Source organism: Pteropus alecto, unplaced genomic scaffold (genome assembly GCF_000325575.1).
Source record: "Pteropus alecto unplaced genomic scaffold, ASM32557v1 scaffold61, whole genome shotgun sequence".
Lineage (NCBI taxonomy): Eukaryota > Metazoa > Chordata > Mammalia > Chiroptera > Pteropodidae > Pteropus > Pteropus alecto.
Genome location: NW_006434835.1, coordinates 19,587,849 through 19,608,943, shown reverse-complemented (window position 1 = coordinate 19,608,943; position 21,095 = coordinate 19,587,849). Strand labels below are relative to the sequence as shown.

Here is a 21,095-nt window from a genome sequence, read left to right as displayed (position 1 = left end):
CTGTCAAGTCGTTCTTCAAAGCCAAAAGTTTCTAGTGTGTGACATCTTTTCTCCACATTTTAGAGTCTTCTTATGTTTGTTTTATATATCAAATGCAGGAAATTAGTTGGAATTTATCAGGAGGAATAGGGGAAAGTACATCTACTTTACTTCTTGGACGTGCAAGTTATGATACATATTCGATATGCATGGGATATTATTTGAAGATTTGTATGCATATGATATAAACTATTTAAAACATATGAAAAACTCTTTCATTCATTCAACATTTATTATAGGCCTACTCTGTTCCAGGCACTGTTCAAGGTACTGCAGATACAGTAGTGAACAGAATAGATAACATTCTTCTCCTTACAGAGAATACATTCTTATGAGAAAAGACAGACAATTAGGAAAGAAAGCAGGTTTAGGAAGACATTGAGTGCTGGAGGCATTGGAGGTTTGGTGTTTTGTATAGGTTGGTCAGCAAAAATAACATTTGAGCAGAAACATGAAAAAAAATGAGCCCTTTGTATATCTGCGGAAGAGCTCTCCAGGTAAGCAACTAGGGTCTGAGGTGGTACATACTGGTCCTGTTCACGTAGCAGCAGGGAGGCCAGAGTGGCTGGAATGAGATGGGCAAGGGGAAAGTTTAGATGAAGACAAAGATAGAGTTGGGGAATCAGACCATTTAGAACCTTGGAATCAATCATAAGGGTTTGAGCTTTTCCTTAGCAATGAGGGGGTTTTTCAGAAGGAAATAGTATGATCCAGCTTACAGCTTTACTTTTCTGCTCTGTGGAGGGTAGACTACAATGAAAGAAGTATAAGTCAAGTGAGGAGGCTTTTGCAAATATCCAAGAGAGGTTTAATGCTGGCTTGAACACAGAGTTGGTAAGATGTGGCCAGTTTCTGGAAATATTTTGAAGGTAGGCTGATGAGATTTGCTAATAGATTTTATGTGGGCGATGAGAGAGAGAGAGAGAGAGAGAGAGAGAGAGAGAGAGAGAGAGAGAGAGAGAGGAGACTCAGGGAAGTACAGCTTTTGGGAAGGATGGGTAATCAGGGACTTCGGTTTTGATGTATAAAGTTTGAGATATTCTTTAAGCTGGACATCTACTAGGAAGTTGGCCATATGAGTCTGAGTTCAAGAACTGCAGACGTCCTGTCTGGAGACATAAATTTGAGAATTGTCATTCTATAGATGGTGTTTAAAGATTTGACGTGAGACATGATTACATATACAGTGGCTGTAAATAAAGAAGGAAAGAGTCCTGAGCCCTGGGACACTCCAATATTTAGAGGTCAAGGGGCTAAAAAAAAAATCAGCAAAGGAAAATGAGGAGAAATCAGTGAAGTAAGAGAAGAACCAAGAGAAAGTGGTGTGCTGGAAGCTGAACGAAGAGTTTCCGGAAGGATAGAATGATTGCTTTGTCACATAAGAAGAGAGACGAAAATTGACTCTTGAGTTTGGAAATGTGGAGGTCTCTGGAGGTCTCGCCAGGATAAGTTTCTGTGTGGGAAAGGGAGGGAGGAAATGAGAGGAGGAGAAGACATAGAGATGGCAAGGGTAGACAACTCTTTGGAGGAGTTTTGCTGTAAAGGAAAGCAGAGAAAAGGAGGATGGTGGACGAAGGGTAGGATAGAACTGAGGAAGGAGTTATTACTATTTATAAGAAGTAAATTTATACATAGAAACCTTGTATTTAGATATAGAATTTAAATTTATTTTGATAGACAATAAAGTCTAAAATTTCATATAGTGAAATGTCTTCAATAGCCTCGATAATCCTAGCAATAGCATTTATATTTGAAGAAGATTTAGTTGAATTTGAGTTGGTCTATGCAAGAAGTATAATTTTAAAGGTTGTTTCTTCGGCTTAAATTGGATTTGCAATTTCAGTTAACCCTTTCCAATAAGAGTCCCCCCCCCCCAATGAATATTTACTTAGCAGTGATAGAAAATTTTATATACAGAGTACTCATCAGTCTCTGTGTCGGAACAAATACAAAAGAATGAAAATATACATTAGAAGTGTAAGAGGGAATTAAAGTGAAGTAGTATCAAATCAGAGAAACTGAGTCTCAGGCTATATGTGGGCCATGGGACCCAAAGATGTAACCCACCTGCAACCTCTCCATGGTACTGATTTCAGCATCTTGGGCTACTTGACTCTCTTCCTCTTTCTCCTCATTCTTTTTATTCCTTTCTACATTGAAACATTGGTTTCGAACTGCTTCCAGCTTTCCAGCATTAAAATCATTCAGATCAGAACCTTATTTGTTGTCCAGGACTCCTGGCTCTCTAGAGTCTTTTGCCTGTGCTGTATGTTCACCAGCCTCCTCTCGTTTCCTGCTTGGAAATCCAGCTAGGCTACACTTCTCAGACTCCTCTGCAGTTGTGGGGCCAAAGGAAGAAGGTGGGAGTGATGTACATCACTTCCAGCCTGCAGTATGGCCCTTACGATAACCTATACACAGTCCTCCATGTTCTCTCTTCCTTTGCCGGCCAGAGGAGGAAGATGCCCTGGGAAGAACCTGGCTGTGGAATGACCGTCACCCCTGAGCAGCTTTGCACCCTGGCCTGAACAAGAATGAGCTTTTATTATGTGGGACCTCTAATACTTTGGAATTATTTATTATACTAGTGAGCCTGTCCTGGTTAATACATACTCCTCTGGATGAGATGCGATGAATATTGATTTTGCATTCAGACTTAGAAGGTCCAGAGGGTAGGGGTGGGGTGGACACATGGTTTAATATGAAAGCACGGGCTACATGCACTCTGTCCTGGGTTTTGGGTTCGTTTTGGGAGTGTCGTTGGCATGAACGGGGCCACATTAGGAGGCAAACACTGTTTTTTAATGGCCTTTCTATAGACCTCTATGACCTTTCCCCTTCAAGAACTTAAGCCACATTTAGACTCTGAAAGCTCTCATGGGATATAAGTGGGAGGAGAAATCAGTTATTGGGCAACTATCCTGTGTCAGGCATTTTTTTCTGAATCATCTTATTTAATTTTTACAAGAATCCAGTGAAGTAGTAATAGTAACCAGTTTATAGAGGTTTGTAATCAACTATAATCATTATGTTTTTTGATACCCAATTTGTCACGGTTTGTCCAGTGGAACTCCTTTCCAGTTGGAATTTATGTGATTTTGACAACTCCTGTTTTCTCTTTAATATTCAATTGTTTCCTTACTTTTCAACACAACAAACTGACTCACCTTGTACTTTTCCTGCCCCTGACCTAAAATGACTATTTCTCCATGGTTCACACTTCCTTCAGGTAATGCTATTTACAAACAAAGATCTGGTTGTTTATTGTGCTTGTTGCTGCTGTGTGTCATGATGCCTAAGTCTTTGAGTGAGCCAATTTTAAAAGTCGTAAGTCCATTTTGACATTTCTAATTCAAATTTAACATTACAACTCTTCATTTGATTTTACATTGGTATCTTTTTCTTTTATACTGAAAATCTTAGTTCTTAATTACAATAGCATGTTTACTTGTTTGCTTCATCTGACACTATTCACAAAATAATTTATAAGCTACAATATCATTATTACTGATAAACATAAAAGTTTCTTATTTCTATGCCAATCTTTTTGTCTTTTGAATGTATCCCATTAAGGTTATACCGTCAGATTACTTTGTTCAAAAGTCACTTGAAATGATTCTTCTTATATGCATGATAGTGGTACCAAGTTTACATACAATTGGGTTCAGGTATCAGTTTGTTTTCAGTTTTACCATTTGCTCTCTCTTCACTTTTTGATATGGTTTTATTTTTTAAATATGTAAAGGCATTTACATGGTCCAATTTTCAAAACCGTATAAAAAGGTAAATTCAGGGAGGTTTCACTTCCATCTCAATCTCTTTCGCCCTTTATCGTCTTCCTTCCTTCTACCTTCTAGAGGTAAGCATCCTTTCACATTAGTTTCTCATTTATCCTTTTAGGGTTTTCTCTTTGGCGAAAGTTAGCAAATATGGTGACTTTGGTAATCAGTTTGTCAACAGTGTGTCAATTCCTCAAATGTTAACATAATCATAAAACCCAGAAATTCCACCCCTAGGTATCTATTCAAGAGAAATGAAAACATACATTCTCAGAAACCTTGGACATGGATGTTTATAGCAACATTATTCATAGTAGCTAAAAAGTGGAAGCAATCTAAATTTCTACCAACTGACAAATGGGTAAACAAATGTGGTACATCCATACAATGAATATTGTTTAGTAAAAAGAAGGAACAAAATACTGATACATGCTCGAGCATGAATGAACTTTGAAAACATTATGCTAGGTGAAAGAAGTCAGTCACAAAAGACCGCATATTATATGATTCCATTTGTATGAAATGTTCAGAATAGGCAAATCTTTACAGACAGAAAGATTGGTATTTGCCAGGGACTGGGGGAGGGAGACATTGGGATTAACTGCCACTGGGTATGAAGTTTCTTTCTGGGTGATGAAAATGTTCTGGAATTAGATAGTGGTGATGGTTGCACAACTTTGTAAATGCACTAAAAAACACTAAATTGTGTACTTTTAAAAAGGTGAATTTAATGTGTGTGAATTTTATCCAATGAGGATTTTACAAATATATATATATATACACATATATATGTATATATGTATATACATGTATATATATGTATATATACATAATAGATATATGTATATACATATATATATATTTCCCTTTCTTGATTACAAAGAGGTGGCAAACTATAGGTACTATTGTGCAGTTTTCTTTTTTCATTTAAAAATATATCTTGTAACTTGGATGAATTTTGAGAAAACTAAACTGAGTGGGAAAAAACCGTTTCAAAAGATTACATATGTGTGATTTAATTTACACAATCTTGAAATGACCAAACTGTGGAAAGGAAGAACAGATTAGTGGTTACCAGGGATTGGGGGAAGGTGGGCATATGGCTTTGGCTATGAAGGACAGCATAAAGGGACATTAAGGTGATGTAATAATAAGAAAATATACTAGGAGTTTAAAAGTTTCATAAAATATCCTCTTAGCCTTATACAAATACATTTAAAAATTGAATGATATTTGTGATTTTCTATGAAAATAGAAATTTTCCAGAATTTATTAGGTTGCCCTAGAAGGCATCTCAATAAATCAATTACCATGAGAGAAACAGAGATATTATCAATAACACCAGCAATCTCTCTTCCCAATAATATCGTCTTAGATAGACTTCTACTAGATATCTAGAGACTGGATAACTCTAATGCTATTCCAGAGCATGGTCAAAGAATGAAGGCTTTCAGATTCTTTTAAAGAGAGTATAATATTATTTGCAGATGCTGATATCCCTGGGAAGTTCAGGAAAATATACTGAAAAACTACTTCAAATAATAAGGAAATTCAGGATATGGCTGGGAACAAAATTAATATTTAAAAAATCAAAGATTCTTTTATATGTAAAACAACAAATTAAAAGATGTAAATGGAAACTCCAATTTATAGTAATCATACACACAAAAAAAAGATTTTTAAAATCTTGGGATTAAATGTAACAAAAAATATGTAAAATCTCTATGAAGAAACTTAAAAACCTACTGAGGAACACAAAAAAAGACCTGAATGAGTGCAAAGGAATCATTTGCACCTGAAAAGAAAGGTTATGTTAACAACAACTTTACAAAGATAATGTTAACAAAGACAAAAATACATTTACTGAGTTATTATTTGTCCTGTTCTAAGCACTTTGTATACACTGACTCAATCTCACAACCCTATGAGATTGGCCGATAAAGAAACAGACACAGCCAAATTAAGTAACAAGGTCATATAGCTAGTAAATGGAAGAGGTCCTACAATTTAACCTCAATGCAACATTGCTTGAATTTTTCTTAATTACTTAAAACTGACATGTAATTTACATACCATTAACTTCAACATATTAAAGTATACAATTCAATGGTTTTTAGTATATCCAAAGGTTGTTCAACCATCACCACTCTCTAATTCTAGAATATTTTTATCAGTCCCCCCACCCCCAAACAAATCCTGTTCCTAGTAACAGTCACTCCCCTTTCCTCCATCTCCCATCCCTTGGCAGCCACCAATCTCTAAAGATTTGCCTGTTCTGGACATTTCATATAAATGAAATAATATAATATATGGCCTTTTGTGATTGACTTCTTTCACTTAGGAATTTGTTTTTAAGGTTTATCCACGTTCTGGCATGTATCACTACTTCATTCCATTTTATGGTTTAATAATATGCCATTGTATGGGTATTCAACATTTTGTTTATGCATCCATCAGTTGATGGACATCAGGTTGTTTCCATTTTTTGCCTACTGTGAATAATGCTGCTATGAACATTTATGTACAAGTTTTTGTTTAATACATGTTTTCATTTTTCTTGGGTAGATACCTATGAGTGAAATTTCTGGATCATATGGCAACTCAGTTTAACCTTATGAGGAACTGCCAGACTGTCTTTCATAGTGGCTACACCATTTTACATTCCCACCAGCAATGTATGAGGGTTCTAATTTCTTCACATCCTCACCAACACTTGTTATTTTCTGTTTTATTTTTTTCTAGTCTTCTAGTTGGTTTGAAGTAGTATATCATTGTAGTTTTGACTAGCGATGTTGAGCATATTTCATGGGCTTATTGGACATTTGTTTATCTCTTTAGAAGTAATGTCTATTCAAGTTCATTGCCCTTTTAAATTGGGTTGTTTGTTTCTTTGTTGTGTTGTAGTTCTTTATATACTTGGATATGAAATTGTTATCACAAATGATTTGCAAATATTTTCTTCCATTCTGTAGATTTTCTATTCACTTCTTTTTCCCTTTCATCTCTTACTTATTTATTCATTCATTAAACTTCTTGGGTCTACTTACTTTCATGATAACATTCTTTGTTGCACAAAAATCCTTAATTTTGATAAAGTCCAATATATCTATTTTTTTCTCTCCTTAACTTTTGAAGGACTCCCTCTAGTGAATTTTTCATTTTTGTTGTATTTTTCAACTCCAGATTTCTATTTGGTTCTATTAATCTGAAAATAAAAAGCCAAAGTGAGAGGCAATAAGTGTTTGTTTGCGATCCAAAGATTAGCTATGTAGGAAGCTCTCATTCAGTCAGAAACCCAAATAGCATTTTGATTATGGGGTGAAGACAGGGTTTTTTGTTTGTTTGTTTTTTGTTTTTTGTTTTTGTTTTTTAATGAGAAGGAAAAGGGGAATAATTACACGAATAGAAGGAAAGAATTTCTATAGGTACAAATAAGCGAAGTTATTCCTTACCTACACGTGGTGGTGCTAATTCTAAAGAATGTCTTTAATTTTCAATTTGGTAGTTAGGATGTCTACTTTCCTCCAAGCTTTGCAATTTATTTGTAGGTACAAACAAAACCATTTGCAGTGGTCGAAATAGTGTGTTGGTTTTGCCCAGTTCAAAGGTTATTTTGCCTGGTTCAGACATTCCAAAGGTTTGAGGAGTAAGATGTGCAAGGCAGTTTGTCTGAATTGGCTACCCTAGCTCTATTTTAAAATGACTCCATTTATGTCAACTTTTCATAGTTCCTTTTTATCATTTCTATCTCTTCATTGACATTCTCTATTTGATGAGACATTGTTCTTGTACTTTCCTTTAACTCTTTAGACATGGTTTCCTTTAGCCCTTTGAACATATTTAACATAGTTAATTTGAAGTTTTTGTCTATTAAGTCCAATGTCTGGGTTTCTCAGGAACAGTGTCTGTTGATTGCTTTTTTTTTTTTTCTGATGTATGAGTTGTCTTTTGTTTCTTTGCATGTCCCATAGTTCATAGCTGTTGAAAATTAGGTATCTCAAATAATATTATGTGGCAACTCTGGGAATCATATTCTCTCTGCTCCCCAGATTTTGTTGTTGTTGCTGCCTGTTGTAGTAGTTGTTAATTTGTTTAGTGACTTTTCTGAACTCATTTTGTGAAGTCTGCTGTTGCGGCCACTGAAGTCTCTACTTGGTTAGCTTAATGATCAGTTAATGATTGGACACAGATTTCCTTAAACGCCTGGACCAATAAGTCTCCCTGTCTTTGCCAAGGACCTTTGTATACATGTTAAGGAACTCCTTCAACAACCATCTTGTACCTTACAACTCTGCTGTAGCCTCACTTGCTGCTTGTGCGGATCTCAAGGTCGACCAGAGGTGAGAGCTTAGAATATTTTCAGGTCCTTTTTGAGCATGCACATGGCCCTATTCATGTACATGGCTATCTAGATTCCCAGGAATATATCTGAACTGTTCAAAGCTTCTATTGGCATCTCATTCCTCAGCCTTTCCTTTTAAACTTTTTATTTTATTTTATTAAATGTATTGGGGTAACATTGGTTAATAAAATTATATAGGTTTCAAGTATACAATTCAATAATCTGTCATATGTATATTGCATTGTGTGTTCACCACCCAAAGTTAAATTTCCTCCTGTCACCATATATTTGACCCCCTTTACTTTTAAACTTTTTATTAGTCTATAATATACCCCACCTGTCTTCCATTGCCTCAGGCCACTTTACTGTTAAGACATTAAAAAAATATCTCCCCTCCTCAGAAACTTTGAGTACTGGGTAAGTATGAGGTGGAATAAAGACCTCATACTTAAAAATTGTAAATATTGTAAAAAATTATAACAATACAAATAAATGAACTATAGCTATACACAACAATATACTTGAGTCTCAGAAACATAATGATGAGTTAAATAAAACATTAAAGACTATGCTAAGAATCATAGAGTATGATCAATTCATATGGAATTAAAAATGAGCAAAACGAACTATATTTTAAGGATGTATGCAAATGTAGTAAAATTATACAGAAGCAAAAGGAAATGATTATTATAAAAATCAGGATGGTGGTTACCTCTGGGGTGATGGTGGTACTGTGAACAGGGAGGGACCCATGGGAAGCTTTCTGGAGTGATGACAGTGTTCTATTTCCTCATTTGGTAAGTGACTACATGGGTATTTATTTGCTAGTTATTCATTAAATTATTCATACAGGCTTATGAACTTTCCTGTATGACTATTCTATTATACCATAAAAGAAGAGAAATTATGAAGAAGACATAGTTTAAGGTCTAGAAGTTAGCATTATACCTTGGGCGATATTTTATTTTGAGGTTCTTTATATTTTTTAAGCTTTTCCTACCTTCCTCTAGTTTCATAATTCCTAACATTTAAATAAGTTTCTATTTTCTCAAGAGATTCTACAGCCATTATATAGGGAATGCTACAGTATCAGTAATTAAATCATATAGAGACATTATAGAAAGCCATATGATCAAGTGGCTGCTATCAAAATGCCATTCCACTGCCACATGGGGTAAGCCAGGCTTTACCTTTCTTCCCATGTAATCTGGATTTCACTTCTTGATTTATAGAAGCATCCAATTCTGGGCTCCTAGGATTGAATTTATTAACTACTGGATGGACATGACATTCACCGTTCAAGGCTGTTGTAAGAATAACATAATAAATGCTGACTACTATGGATTTTAACAAAGAAGATAAATAATATAAATGCTTGTTTTAGAGCCAGATAATAATGTTCTTTCATTGCACAAATTTAAGGGAAAATGGTTTTCACAAGTGGGTTTGATGTGATTACTTGTTTGAAACCTTTTCCTCTTACTGAATTTCTTCTAACAACGTTTCTTGAACTTCCTCCTTGTATATCTCAGGACATTTGTTTACTCATTCCTCACTAGAGGGAGACCTTTTCCAGTTGTGTTACTTTTCAGAGGCTTTTTCTTCTGCATGGGAAATGGACTCCTGCAAGGCTACTATCTGGCTTACTGTGCTGAATACCCTGCTGAGTGGTACAAAGACATACGATTTAGCTTGGGTAAGTAAATCTGACCACTTTTCACCCAACACCGCTGCCCACAGTCTAAATCATCATCATCTCTTCCTACCCTATTACAGTAACCTCTCAATGCATCCATTTTCTTCTTCTCTCACCCCTCCCCCGGTCTGTTCTCTATATCGCAGCCTGAGAGAGCTTTGAAAAACATCACGTCTTTCCCCATCTCAAAACTCTACAATAGCTTTCAGGATAAAATACAATTTTTTTTTTTTTTTTTTTTTTTTACCACTGCCTATGAAACCAAAATGTCCTTATTTCAGCCCAGTGTCTCTTTCCTGCCTCCAACTACTTCATAGACTGTGCCGTAGCCTCAGTGGCTTTCTTGCTGGGCCTGAAATAGTCATTTGTGCTGACTACTCTCTGCTCAGAATGCTCTGCCCCTACATATTCATGGATCTTGGTCCCTTATTTTATTTAGGACTCTATCAATTTGTGCCTCCTCAAATAGACTTCTCCTGACTATCTAAAATTGTAGAAAATGCTAATTACTGAATTTATTTCATTATCTGCAAGAGTAACTAAAGTCTACGAAGATTCAACTGTTGATACATTATTTTGGCTCAGGCAAAAATACAGGGATTATTCATTTCTTCTCTTTACATCTCACATCAAATTTGTCAGCTTAGTACCGTTGCCTCTAGCTCCAAAGCATGTGCCCACTGGACCCACTTCTCCCAAACTGCACTCACTTCATCCTAGGCCAGGTCATGATGTCTTGCCTGGACCACCACAGTGACCTGTAAACTAAACTTTCTGAATATCAATAACCTCTTTTTCTTATAACAGTCAGAGTGAACATTTGAAAACACAAATAACCAGAGGATTAGTTGTATGAATGTTAATACATGTGCACAATGGAGTATTCTCCAGCCACAAAAATGAACAAAGCAAAAGAAAAACAAGAAATATCTCTGTGTGCTCATGTGGAGACATCTCTAGAAATGTGGTAAAATAAAAGCAAAATATTAACAGTGTATATAGTATGAGACTTTTTATGTAAAAATGGGATAGGAAGAAAATGTATGTGTGTGTGTGAGGGGTATGGGTGTGTGTGTAAAATTGGAAAAGGAAATACTGAATTGATAAAAAAAGAAACTAATAAAAAACAGATTACTTGTAAGGTTTAGGGTAAAAAGAATGGGATGGTGGGCAGAGCTCTTCTTTCAATATAGTTTTGTTCTTTAAATCATGAAACTTCGTAACTTAGTTAAAAAATCTAAATGGACGAAAGATCCTTAAAATTGAGAAAAAACAAATAAATGTACCTAATTGTATGTTAAACTGGTAACATAACCATACAGGAAAATGATTTATGCCAGTTTATAGGAAACACAGAAAATAAGTTGAATGCCACTTTGAGGAAGTAAGGCCAGTCTTATCTAGAAAGGGGAGAATTCTGAGGGACAACTGTCTGGTCTTTTCAAGAAGTCAGTGTGCCCCTCCCCCTGCCAAAAAAAGGGCAGGGATTTGGGCTAGACTAAAAGAGCCATGAAGGACATAACAACCAGATGCCAGATGTGGTCCAGTATTAGACCTTGTGTGGTACAAACTAGCTATAAGAGGCATTTTGGGGACACCTAAGGAAATTGAACTATGGCCTAGATGTTACATAAGATGAAAATCTGGAGGGGAATGAACTAAAATCTTTAACGCTGGTAATTTCTGGGTGGTAGGAATAAGGGGTCTTGGTTTTCTTAATTTTGCTAATTATTATTTACTCTTCCACATAACATATATATATATTTCTTTTGTAATAATAATAAACAGAAATCAGATTCTATTTCTCCTCTGCTTAAAACCTGCTAGTAGCTTCCTATTGCACTTGAAAATCCAAACTCCTCACCACAACCTATAATGCTTGATGTGATTTTTTAACTCATCATTCTAGCATCTCACTTTTCCATCTGTCTTAAAGCTTCCACTGCAGTGCCTTCATTCTGTTTCTTAAACCTGCTAAATCTATTCTAACCTCAAGCCCTTTGCCCCTGCTGATCTCTCTACCAGATTGCTCTCCCTGAGATCTTTGCATTTTTCATTATTCAAATCACAGGACAAATGCCAAATCTTCAGAAATGGTTTCCTTATTTCATCTAAAGTAGAAACAACTCCACCCCACCCCAATTCACTCTCTGTCTCCTTATCTTACTTTGATTTTCTGCTTTACAGTAATCATTATGTGATTTTTAATTTTAAAATTATTTAAATTTCTTTCTGTGTTCCTCTACTAAAATATAAGCTTCATGAGAACAGACACCTTGACTGTTTTTCTTAATGTATCTTTGGTGTTTAGGACAGAGCTTGGTACATAGTAAGTCTTCAATAAATATTTGAATGAATGAACAAATGAACGAATACAAGAATGAGTCTCATACCATCCTTATGAGATAGATACTGTTAGAATCTACATTTTACAGTTGAGGAAACTGAGGCTGAGAGAGATCGTGACTTGCTTGAGGACATATAGACATCTAGGCCAAGGTTCCTGCTTTTTCCACTGCTGTGCATGCTACTACCCTTCTTCTCTCCACCCTTAACTCCCCTGCACTGGCATCCCTCCCCAAGTTCCCTTTCTTCCACGCCAATGCTCTTTTGACTAGACAAGATTGAAAATCATTGTTTCATATCATAGCAGTTGAGGTGAGAGTGGATCTGACTGTTTTTAATTCAACTGTTCTTGTTTTTGGTCTCACGTATTTTGATTAGTACAAATACATATTGTTGAGAGGAGAAGTTGGGCATCTGTGTGGGACAGTGAGAGTTTCTGGAGTGTAATGATGCCCGTTGGGATGTAGGACTAGCATCCTTGATCCTGGCTCAGACCAGGGCCCTTTCTGACCAGTGAATGTGGAGAAGAATGTATGTGTGATTTGGCAGTGGTGGAAACCAGTTTGCTAAGTGCCAAAATTTCCTATCTAGTTCATATTACTTTCATCAGTCAGGAGTGCTATCAGCAGTGAGTCACAGAAAACCAATGCGCAGTGATTTAAATAATTAAGAATTTATGTTTTATACATAACAAGAACATTCAAAAGTAGTTGACTTCTTTAGTTGCTTGCTGATGTTGTACATAGTGCCTGAGATCTTAGTGATATCTGCTATATCGTTCTTAGCATGTTTACTTTTGTTCCTCATGGTAGTTATTTCATGATTGCAAAACAATTGCTGTAGTTCAAGGTGTTACATCTGGCAATGAAGGAGGAAGGAGGCAGTAGAGTTACTGGTTCCATCTGCCCCTTTTATCAGAAAAGCAAAAGATTTCCAAGGAAGCCCCTGGAAGATTCCCCATTACATCTTCTTGCCAGAACTTGGTCACGAAACCACCTTCCAGCCTTCCAGTCTTGATAGTGGCTGGAGATGGCAAAGGAGAAAGGATTGGGATTGGTCGTTGAGTTAGCCAACCACAGTTTGATTATTTGTGAGTGAACCAAAGGCTTACTATTTACTCATTCATTTCCTCGTTTATTTACTTATTTATTTAAGTATTTGACAGTGGTGCTGCCTCCTTCTCTCGTCTCCCCTCTGCCTCCAACACATGAAACTATGCACTTTTAGTCTATTGGTCTATGAAACAGCACAGCCCCTCCACCCAAAATTTGGACCAGAGCTAATCACTTCATTCTTTTTTTAATTTTAAATTTAAATTTTATTTTGTTTTGTGCCTTATCTTAGTACCATTATTAGAATTTGAAATTAAATGTCCTTCATTTTTAGGAAAATATTTAGCTTGTGAGAAAAACACCAAAATCAGGATACATTTTTAACTTTTCCCCTCTCTCTTCTTTGCCAAGGTGTCTTCTTATTTATTTTGGGAATGGGAATCAACATTCATAGTGACTATATACTGCGCCAGCTCAGGAAGCCTGGAGAAATCACCTATAAGATTCCACAAGGTAATGTCTCTCCTGCCCTCTGGATTCCCATTCTTCCTTGGGAGACTAGCTGAGGGATTATGCTGTGAGTAACAAACTCCCCTGATTTGCCCCTGACTTCTCCTCCACATGCCATCCTACCTCACAACACATTTGCGTTTCAGATTTGGACCCGAAAGTTCAAGAGAGGTACAAGGATTCTCAGAAAGGGGCATGATCACAATACCCTGAAGATGAGGGGGAGTGAGAGGCTTGGGATAGGGCGAGGTAGGCTGTGACATCATTGCAGTAGATAAGATTATCATATGCTGTATTGGGGTTCTCCAGAGAAACAGAATCTATAAGATAGAGATAAAGATATAGATATAGATGTAGAGATAGAGATAGATAGAGATAGAGATATATAGAGATCGAGACAGAGATTAGATATATAAAGAGATTAGATATATAAAGAGATTTATTATAAGGAATTGGCTCATGTGATTATAGAGGCTGAGAAGCCCTATGATCTGCCATCTGCAAGCTGGAGACTCAGGAGAGCTGGTAGTATAAGTTCCAGTCAGAGCGCAGAAGACTGATGTTACAACTTGAAAACAGTCAAACAGGGAGAGTGAATTCTTCCTTATTCCACTTTTTTGTTCTATTCAGGCCTTCAATGGATTGGATGAGGCCCATCCACCTTGGAGAGGGTAATCTACTTTATTCAGTCTGTCAATTCAAATATTAATCTCTCTAGAAACACCCCCATGGGCATACCCAGAAACCATGTTTTACCAAATATCTGGGCACCCAGTTGCCCATTCAAGTTGACACAAAAAATTAACCATCATGTATACAGAGAGTGTCAGTCCTTCCTAGGTTAGCAAATAGAGCTGAATCATGCATGACCAGCAAATTTGTCCTTTCCAATAAGTCTCACTAAATTTATCTAGTGAGTAGTCAGGGACAGTGAGTGCGTATTTCCTGCCACTTGTATATTCTTATAGGTGTAGGCAGCCATATTTACTTAATCAAAACTTAGGAAGGGAGGTATTATAAGTACAAGCGCATTTTCAGAGATAGAGGCTCAGAATTTTGAAATCCTAACTGCTTCCAAGAAACCAGAGTGTGAGTTGACAAATATAAGCAGGTGGGAGTGAATCGGTCCAAGTAATTCTTCAACATTTTTAGGTGGGTATTTGGGTAGGTTCGCAGCTCCTATCCTTTTTGATGTCAATGAAACCCTTTACATTTAAAAATTTCTTGAATCAAACATGGTGTTAGTGCAAATTAATATTCATTGATTAAGAAAATAATTATAAAGCTACTGTGAATTCAGTAACACATGTAAGTGGATTTAAATGTTGCTAACATCCTAACAGTGTCTACATCAAACAAAAATAATACCATAGGTTGAGATATACCAGTTGCCATATTCACAGACAATTTATAGAGCCTTTGCAATACATCAGTGATTCCTCCCAGGGGCTGGGAATCACAGGTTGGAAACTGCTGATGCCATTGTCATCCTTAGGACGATACCTGTTAGGGGGTTTCAATTTTTAAAATCTTCACTCAGTAACTAGACAAAGAAGAACAGAGAAAGCTAGATTGTCCAAGTTAGTAAGTTATGTTAAAAGCTAGATTGTCCAAGTTAGTAAGTTATGTTAGAGAATGATTTAAAAACAAAATATTCTTTATATAACTATGAAAAGAAAAATATTTTAGGGGAAACTTTTTCAGTTTAGTGTGGGAGCAGAAATTTTAAGTGTAGGTATGTATTTACTATGATCAGAAGTGTGTTGATATCTAATTTAGTTCCGATATTAGAATACATGGTTGGATAGGAAAATAAACTTTAAAAATCAATAGAAGCAGTCCTCACCAGCCTCCAGGTGGGTAAAACCCTGCAGCTCCTACTGTCTCCTTTCAACTTGGGCTTTGCAGAGGTGAGAGGGCAAATGCCAAAGGAGAATCGAATTACTTCTCACATCAATTCAGGGTTTTTATTACTATTTTCACATAGTGTGTTGTTTTACCACATGTGACTGTGAGCGTGAATATGCTGACCGGCATTGTGGGGGTCCGGGGAAGGTGAGAGGTGGCCTGGAAACGTCACTTAATATAATGAAACAAAACCGAGACCTCCTGTTCCTCATCCTTGTCCTGTCCAGAGTCAGCGGTCCAGCAGTTGTTAGATATTTGGAGGGAACCCATCCTTGCGATTCTAGGATGTTCTGAGGACATCAGGCTGTTGTGCGCTTTGTTTTCTTTTCTCCCCAAGAGGATTCCACCAAACTGTGATGACAGGGGAGAGTCTCCAGCCCCACATTTGTTCTAGCTGCCCTTATGTATTTTGGAACAAAGCGGAGGGATTTTAATGTCACAGTGATCCAGTTCTGACGACGGACTTTTTGATTCTTCTGCTCGCAGGTGGCTTGTTCACGTACATTTCCGGAGCCAATTTCCTGGGTGAAATCATCGAATGGATCGGCTTTGCCCTGGCCACTTGGTCCCTCCCAGCACTTGCATTTGCATTTTTCTCACTTTGTTTCCTTGGGCTGAGAGCTTTTCACCACCATAGGTAAACTTTTCAATCACGGTCATGGTATTCGTATAGCTTTCTTCTCCAGACAGGCTTGTAGAAACCCAAGGCATTTATTTTTACAAGGGGGAGTTGATATGACAACCTTGGTGAATTCTGAGCTCTTGGGCTTTCTCTGCAGTTGGAGTTTAGCTGGATAACAGTAGCAGTGACAATTTCTTTTCCTATGTACAAAAATAAACCCGTGTAGACAAAGGCACTCAAGGTGACTTGGGAAGCAAGCCATCTTGTTGAAGGCTTCCCAGGGAAAAGTGCCTTACGTCCACACGAGTTAGTTGACCCAGGCTCTGTGTCCTCCTAGCAGGCTCAGCTGGCGATAGCTACTGGTTGCCAGTGGGCTGCACATAAGAGTCAAGAGATACAAGAAGTAGCTTCCATCTCCATGCTTCAATTCAGTTTAGTTCCGCCACATTTCTCAAAGTGTATTCCATGGGTAGGACCATGAGCAGCACTTTCCAAAGCTTCACAGGTAATTCTGAGTGGCAGCCAGGATAGAGAACCACAGGAATAAAGCACCGGACCTGTGCCTAGTGTGGTGGCTATTTTTAATCACAGAAGCCTGGAAACTCCAGGATTATTTCCCCAGGATCTGTGTAATTCCAGGGCTTATTTGGGTACTCCCCTTCTTCCCCTGTCCTCACCCTCCATAAATCATAGCCAAGGTCATTGCTGGCTTCCTGGGAAGATAGGGTAAGGAATCACTCTTGAGATGCAATCTTAGGACTGTCTCATCACCTGGGAAATGCCAGGAAATTGCAGGGGTTTAGAACCTTTCCTCTGTAGGTCTAGCCTAAACCTTTCCTAACTCCTATCTCCCTCCCAACCCCTGCACCTGGGATGGGGAGGGGATAAATAGTTAACTAAAAGTATCACTGGCAGGAAAAGGCTAACATATGACATGGTTGTCAGGCTTTAAATGCAAATTTCGATCCTTTCTCTAGAATAGTATTTGTATTTGGAAGAAAGAGAAAGCCTGTGATTACTAGAGAGAGAGAGAGAAAGAGAGAGAGAAGAGAGAGATATATATTAGTTACCCAAGGCTGCTGAAACAGATGACCACACACTGAATGGCTTAAAATAGTAGAAGTTTATTCTCTCATAGTTCTAGAGGCAGAAGTCTGAAATCAAGGTGTGGGCAGGACCATGTGTGCTCTCTGATGGCTCTGGGGCAGAGTCCTTGCTTGCCTCTTCCTAGCTTCTGGTGGAGGATGGCAAGCCTTGGTTTTCCATGGCTTATGGCTGCATCACTCCAGTCTCTGCCTCTGTCTTCATATGGCCTTCTCCCCTATATGTCTCAGTCTCTATGTCTCTTCCCCACTTCTCCTGAGGACACTAGTCATATTGGATTAAGAGTCTGCCCTGCTCCAGTCTGACTTCATTTTAATTTAAGTTATATCTGCAGTCACCATATCTCCAATAAGGTCACATTCTCAGGTACTAGAGGTCAGGATTTCAGTGTATATACATCTATTGAGGTGGGGTACACAATTCAATCCATAATATAAGGTAACATTTTCTTGGCATTCCCCCACCTCATGAAGGGATATTTTCCTGGGTTAACCTTGCCCATTGCCTTTGGGGGGTCTCTGCTTCCCTGTATTTCTCAAGTTGAATCCACTGAGGACTTCTTTCTGGTTATTACGTTTTCTAGTTGTGTTAAAGTATACATAACATAAAATTTACTATTTAAAGTATACAACTCAGTGGCATTAGGCACATTCATGATGTTGTGCACCCATCACCACTGTTCTCTGGTTATTTTTATTCCCCAACACAAAAAGCATAAACATTTTAAAGAGATAGGTTGCAGGAGGGAGAAAGGTGGACAGGTAGACACAAGGAAGAGTCAGACCCTGAATAAATGTAGGTTGATTTGTAAGAAGGGTTTCAGACACTGCAAACCTCAACTGTTGACCACGGCTTGATTATATTTATAATTATTTGTTCCTTGTCTTTTAGGTTCTACCTCAAGATCTTTGAGGACTACCCCAAATCTCGGAAGGCCCTCATTCCATTCATTTTTTAAAGAAACCAAATAAAAAAGGAACAAAGCTCTCACAATACTGTTAAAATCATCAAGCTGCTTAATCTGTAACTTTTAAAGTTCCAACATATAAGTATATATAATAGTAGGCTTCTTGTAGTCTGACAGCTGGCCTGAGGAGTCTGCCTGGTACTCACCTCATGTGTATTCTTGCCTTTCCAGGGGCTCTACCCTGATCTCCTATTGTAGCTTCTGTAGGCCCTGAGTTATTCTTCCTCGAAAGTGCAAAGCTTCCCTATGTATTTTCTGTGTGTGTGACCCAAGCACATGTGTCTTTTTATACGTGCTCTATATCAATGTAAGATAGCCCCGTAGTCAAGGAAGTTTCGGGTAGAGGGTAATGTTTATAGACTTCATTAAAGATACATATTTTATACCTATACAGATTAGTAGAGATTTCAATTCTGAAGCTGCACAGCCACACAAAAAAATCGACTGCCAAATAAAAACCCGGTCACATCTTTTGTTTCCTTGGTTAATTATGAGAGATGTGAAATGCTTAGGTAGACTTTTAACAGAGTCCTCTCTTCATATTGCTGAAAATGTAACCATCCATGGACACTCTTTTCAAACTCGCCCGTTGTCTTAGTGCCTCTATCTTTCTGACGTTTTCATAATCCCTGTTAGAGATAACATAGCCTAACCCAGTAAACTAATGTGGGTTTTATTGAAAGTCAGGTTTTAATGACCACTGAGAAAAAGACATGACAGCGGATAGCTACTGAGAGAATAAAGAAGTGTTTTAGAGTAGCTGCTGCAAACTCTCATGTCCTTGGAAACCGGTGGAAATATCCAAATAATGAGCGCATGTCAAATAAGATTTCTGAGTAAGCTCAGATGCCGCTTGCCGCAACAGTGACAGTGAAGCGTATCAGAAGCACCCAGCAACTTTTCTCCTCTGGATTCCTTCATCGCAGTCCTCAGGATATGATCAAGAAGGTGTATCTTGGACATCAGTCTTCAAAGGTCCCAAGGGCAGAGGCTGAAAGCTTCAACCGGAGGCAGGAATCTGGGCAGGAAACTTCTTTTCTTTGGCTCAGACAGTGTTTCACACAGAGTTTGATTTGCCTTTAGTTACATTCAAAGTTTCTAAAACTTAAAAATGAGATTTCTACGTTGTAGTTCCCTTAAAATAATTGCAGGATCTGGGTCCACGGAGCTTGCCAAGAATTGAAACTGATCAGCTAGTTCACATTAGAATTTGCAACCCCAGTGGAGGGATCAACCTAGTTAGCATGAGTGCTGAGACACTGGGGTCTGAAGGAAGGGGCTGAAAACTCATAATGAGAGTGGATGAGACATTTGTCTCCTCTGGCCTAGGTTTGTCGTAAGCATTGGACTATTTATCAAACTCTTGAGAAATGAATACGAATTTTATCAGCTGTGGTGCTAAGTACAGAAATTCACTATATAAGACACATAGGACACTCAAAAGATCTGAGAATGATGTAGATTACTGAAAAACAAGTTATAATAATATAAATAAGTGTTTTTGCTGTTCATTAAATGCTTCTTAAATCATGGACATTAAGTAATTTTGTTTGCATTAAAAGACCCCTTGTCCCATGAAAATTTTTATAAGGCATTGAGCTGTGTGTTTTTTTTCCCTTTTTTCTTCTTCTTCTTTTCTTTTTTTTAGTGTTGCTTCTTCTCTCTTCATTTTGCCAACTTGAAATTAGAGACTTTGAGCTGAAAATAAAAAAGAAGAATGACTTACAGAGCTTCTCCACCTCAGTTCAGAGGCCCAAGGAGGTGCAGTAAAGGTGCAGGAAAATGTGCTAAGGTTGGATGCTACCCTTAGTGTTCAGTAAGACACCGCAGCGGGTAGGGGAGGGGCGGGGACACACTCCGTGAAATGAATCTTAAAGTGTAGCTTGGGCTCTGTGAAATAAGACTTCCAGTTCTTTCCATGACATTGAAAACTGCCTTTCTTAAATCCTTTATCTTATAACCATACAAAACATCCAGGCTAGTCCTTGAAATGTAATGTGTTCAATAAATGGCAGTATTATTTGCCCAGAACTTGTAATCTCAGGACAAAACTGCTATTTAGTAGTTGACGGATGGTCACGGGGATGGGGAGCATGGCACGGGGAATGCAGTCAGCAGTAATGTAATGGCTAGATGGAGAGTCAGAGGAGAGAAAGAGCAATCAGGGAGCATTTTATAAACTATATAAATGTCTAAGCAATGTAATGTATACTTGAAACTAATAAAATGAAATTAAAAACATACAAAAAATAAAAAAACCCCCTGCTATTTAGCAATTGCATTTTTTGCCTCTGAGGGATGCTCTCTAGAATTTTATTTTGGTCGACACTGATTTAATAAGGTAATTTACATATTTGGAAATTAAAAAAAAAACTCTACTGTCATTTCAAGTTAATATTATCATGGGCCTTCTTAATTTAAATATAGTGTAGAATGAACTCGGTATAATCATAAATCTTCCCTTGATAACCAAGGTATTCATAATGATCTAAAACAATTGTTTTGGATCCCATTTTTCCATGCTTAGGGCTAGAATATGTGTGTGGATTGAGTACAGGAAGGTCTGAAAGTGTGCTCATCCCTAAACATATTTCTCATTTTTCCAAAGAATAGAGTGTAACAAAAATATGGTTAATTTAGGTTTCTATGGAGTGCTTTTTGGTTAAAATAATATGACAGTGTCTTCGCTAACAAGATACTATGTCTTACTCTTGCCAAAATTTGTGGAGG

General features: G+C 37.5%; 1 protein-coding gene across 1 annotated transcript in view; it reads left to right on the top strand.

Annotated features, from left to right (window-relative positions):
• The window catches only part of SRD5A2 (steroid 5 alpha-reductase 2), a 53,659-nt gene extending 33,535 nt beyond the window's left edge, over positions 1-20,124 (top strand). Inside the window, exons 2-5 of the mRNA XM_006910365.2 lie at positions 9,693-9,856; positions 13,666-13,767; positions 16,159-16,309; positions 18,290-20,124. Coding sequence (XP_006910427.1) covers positions 9,693-9,856; positions 13,666-13,767; positions 16,159-16,309; positions 18,290-18,356 — 484 coding nt within the window. The 3' untranslated portion in view covers positions 18,357-20,124. The remainder of the gene's footprint in view (positions 1-9,692; positions 9,857-13,665; positions 13,768-16,158; positions 16,310-18,289) is intronic.
• Positions 20,125-21,095: the final 971 nt, after the last annotated feature.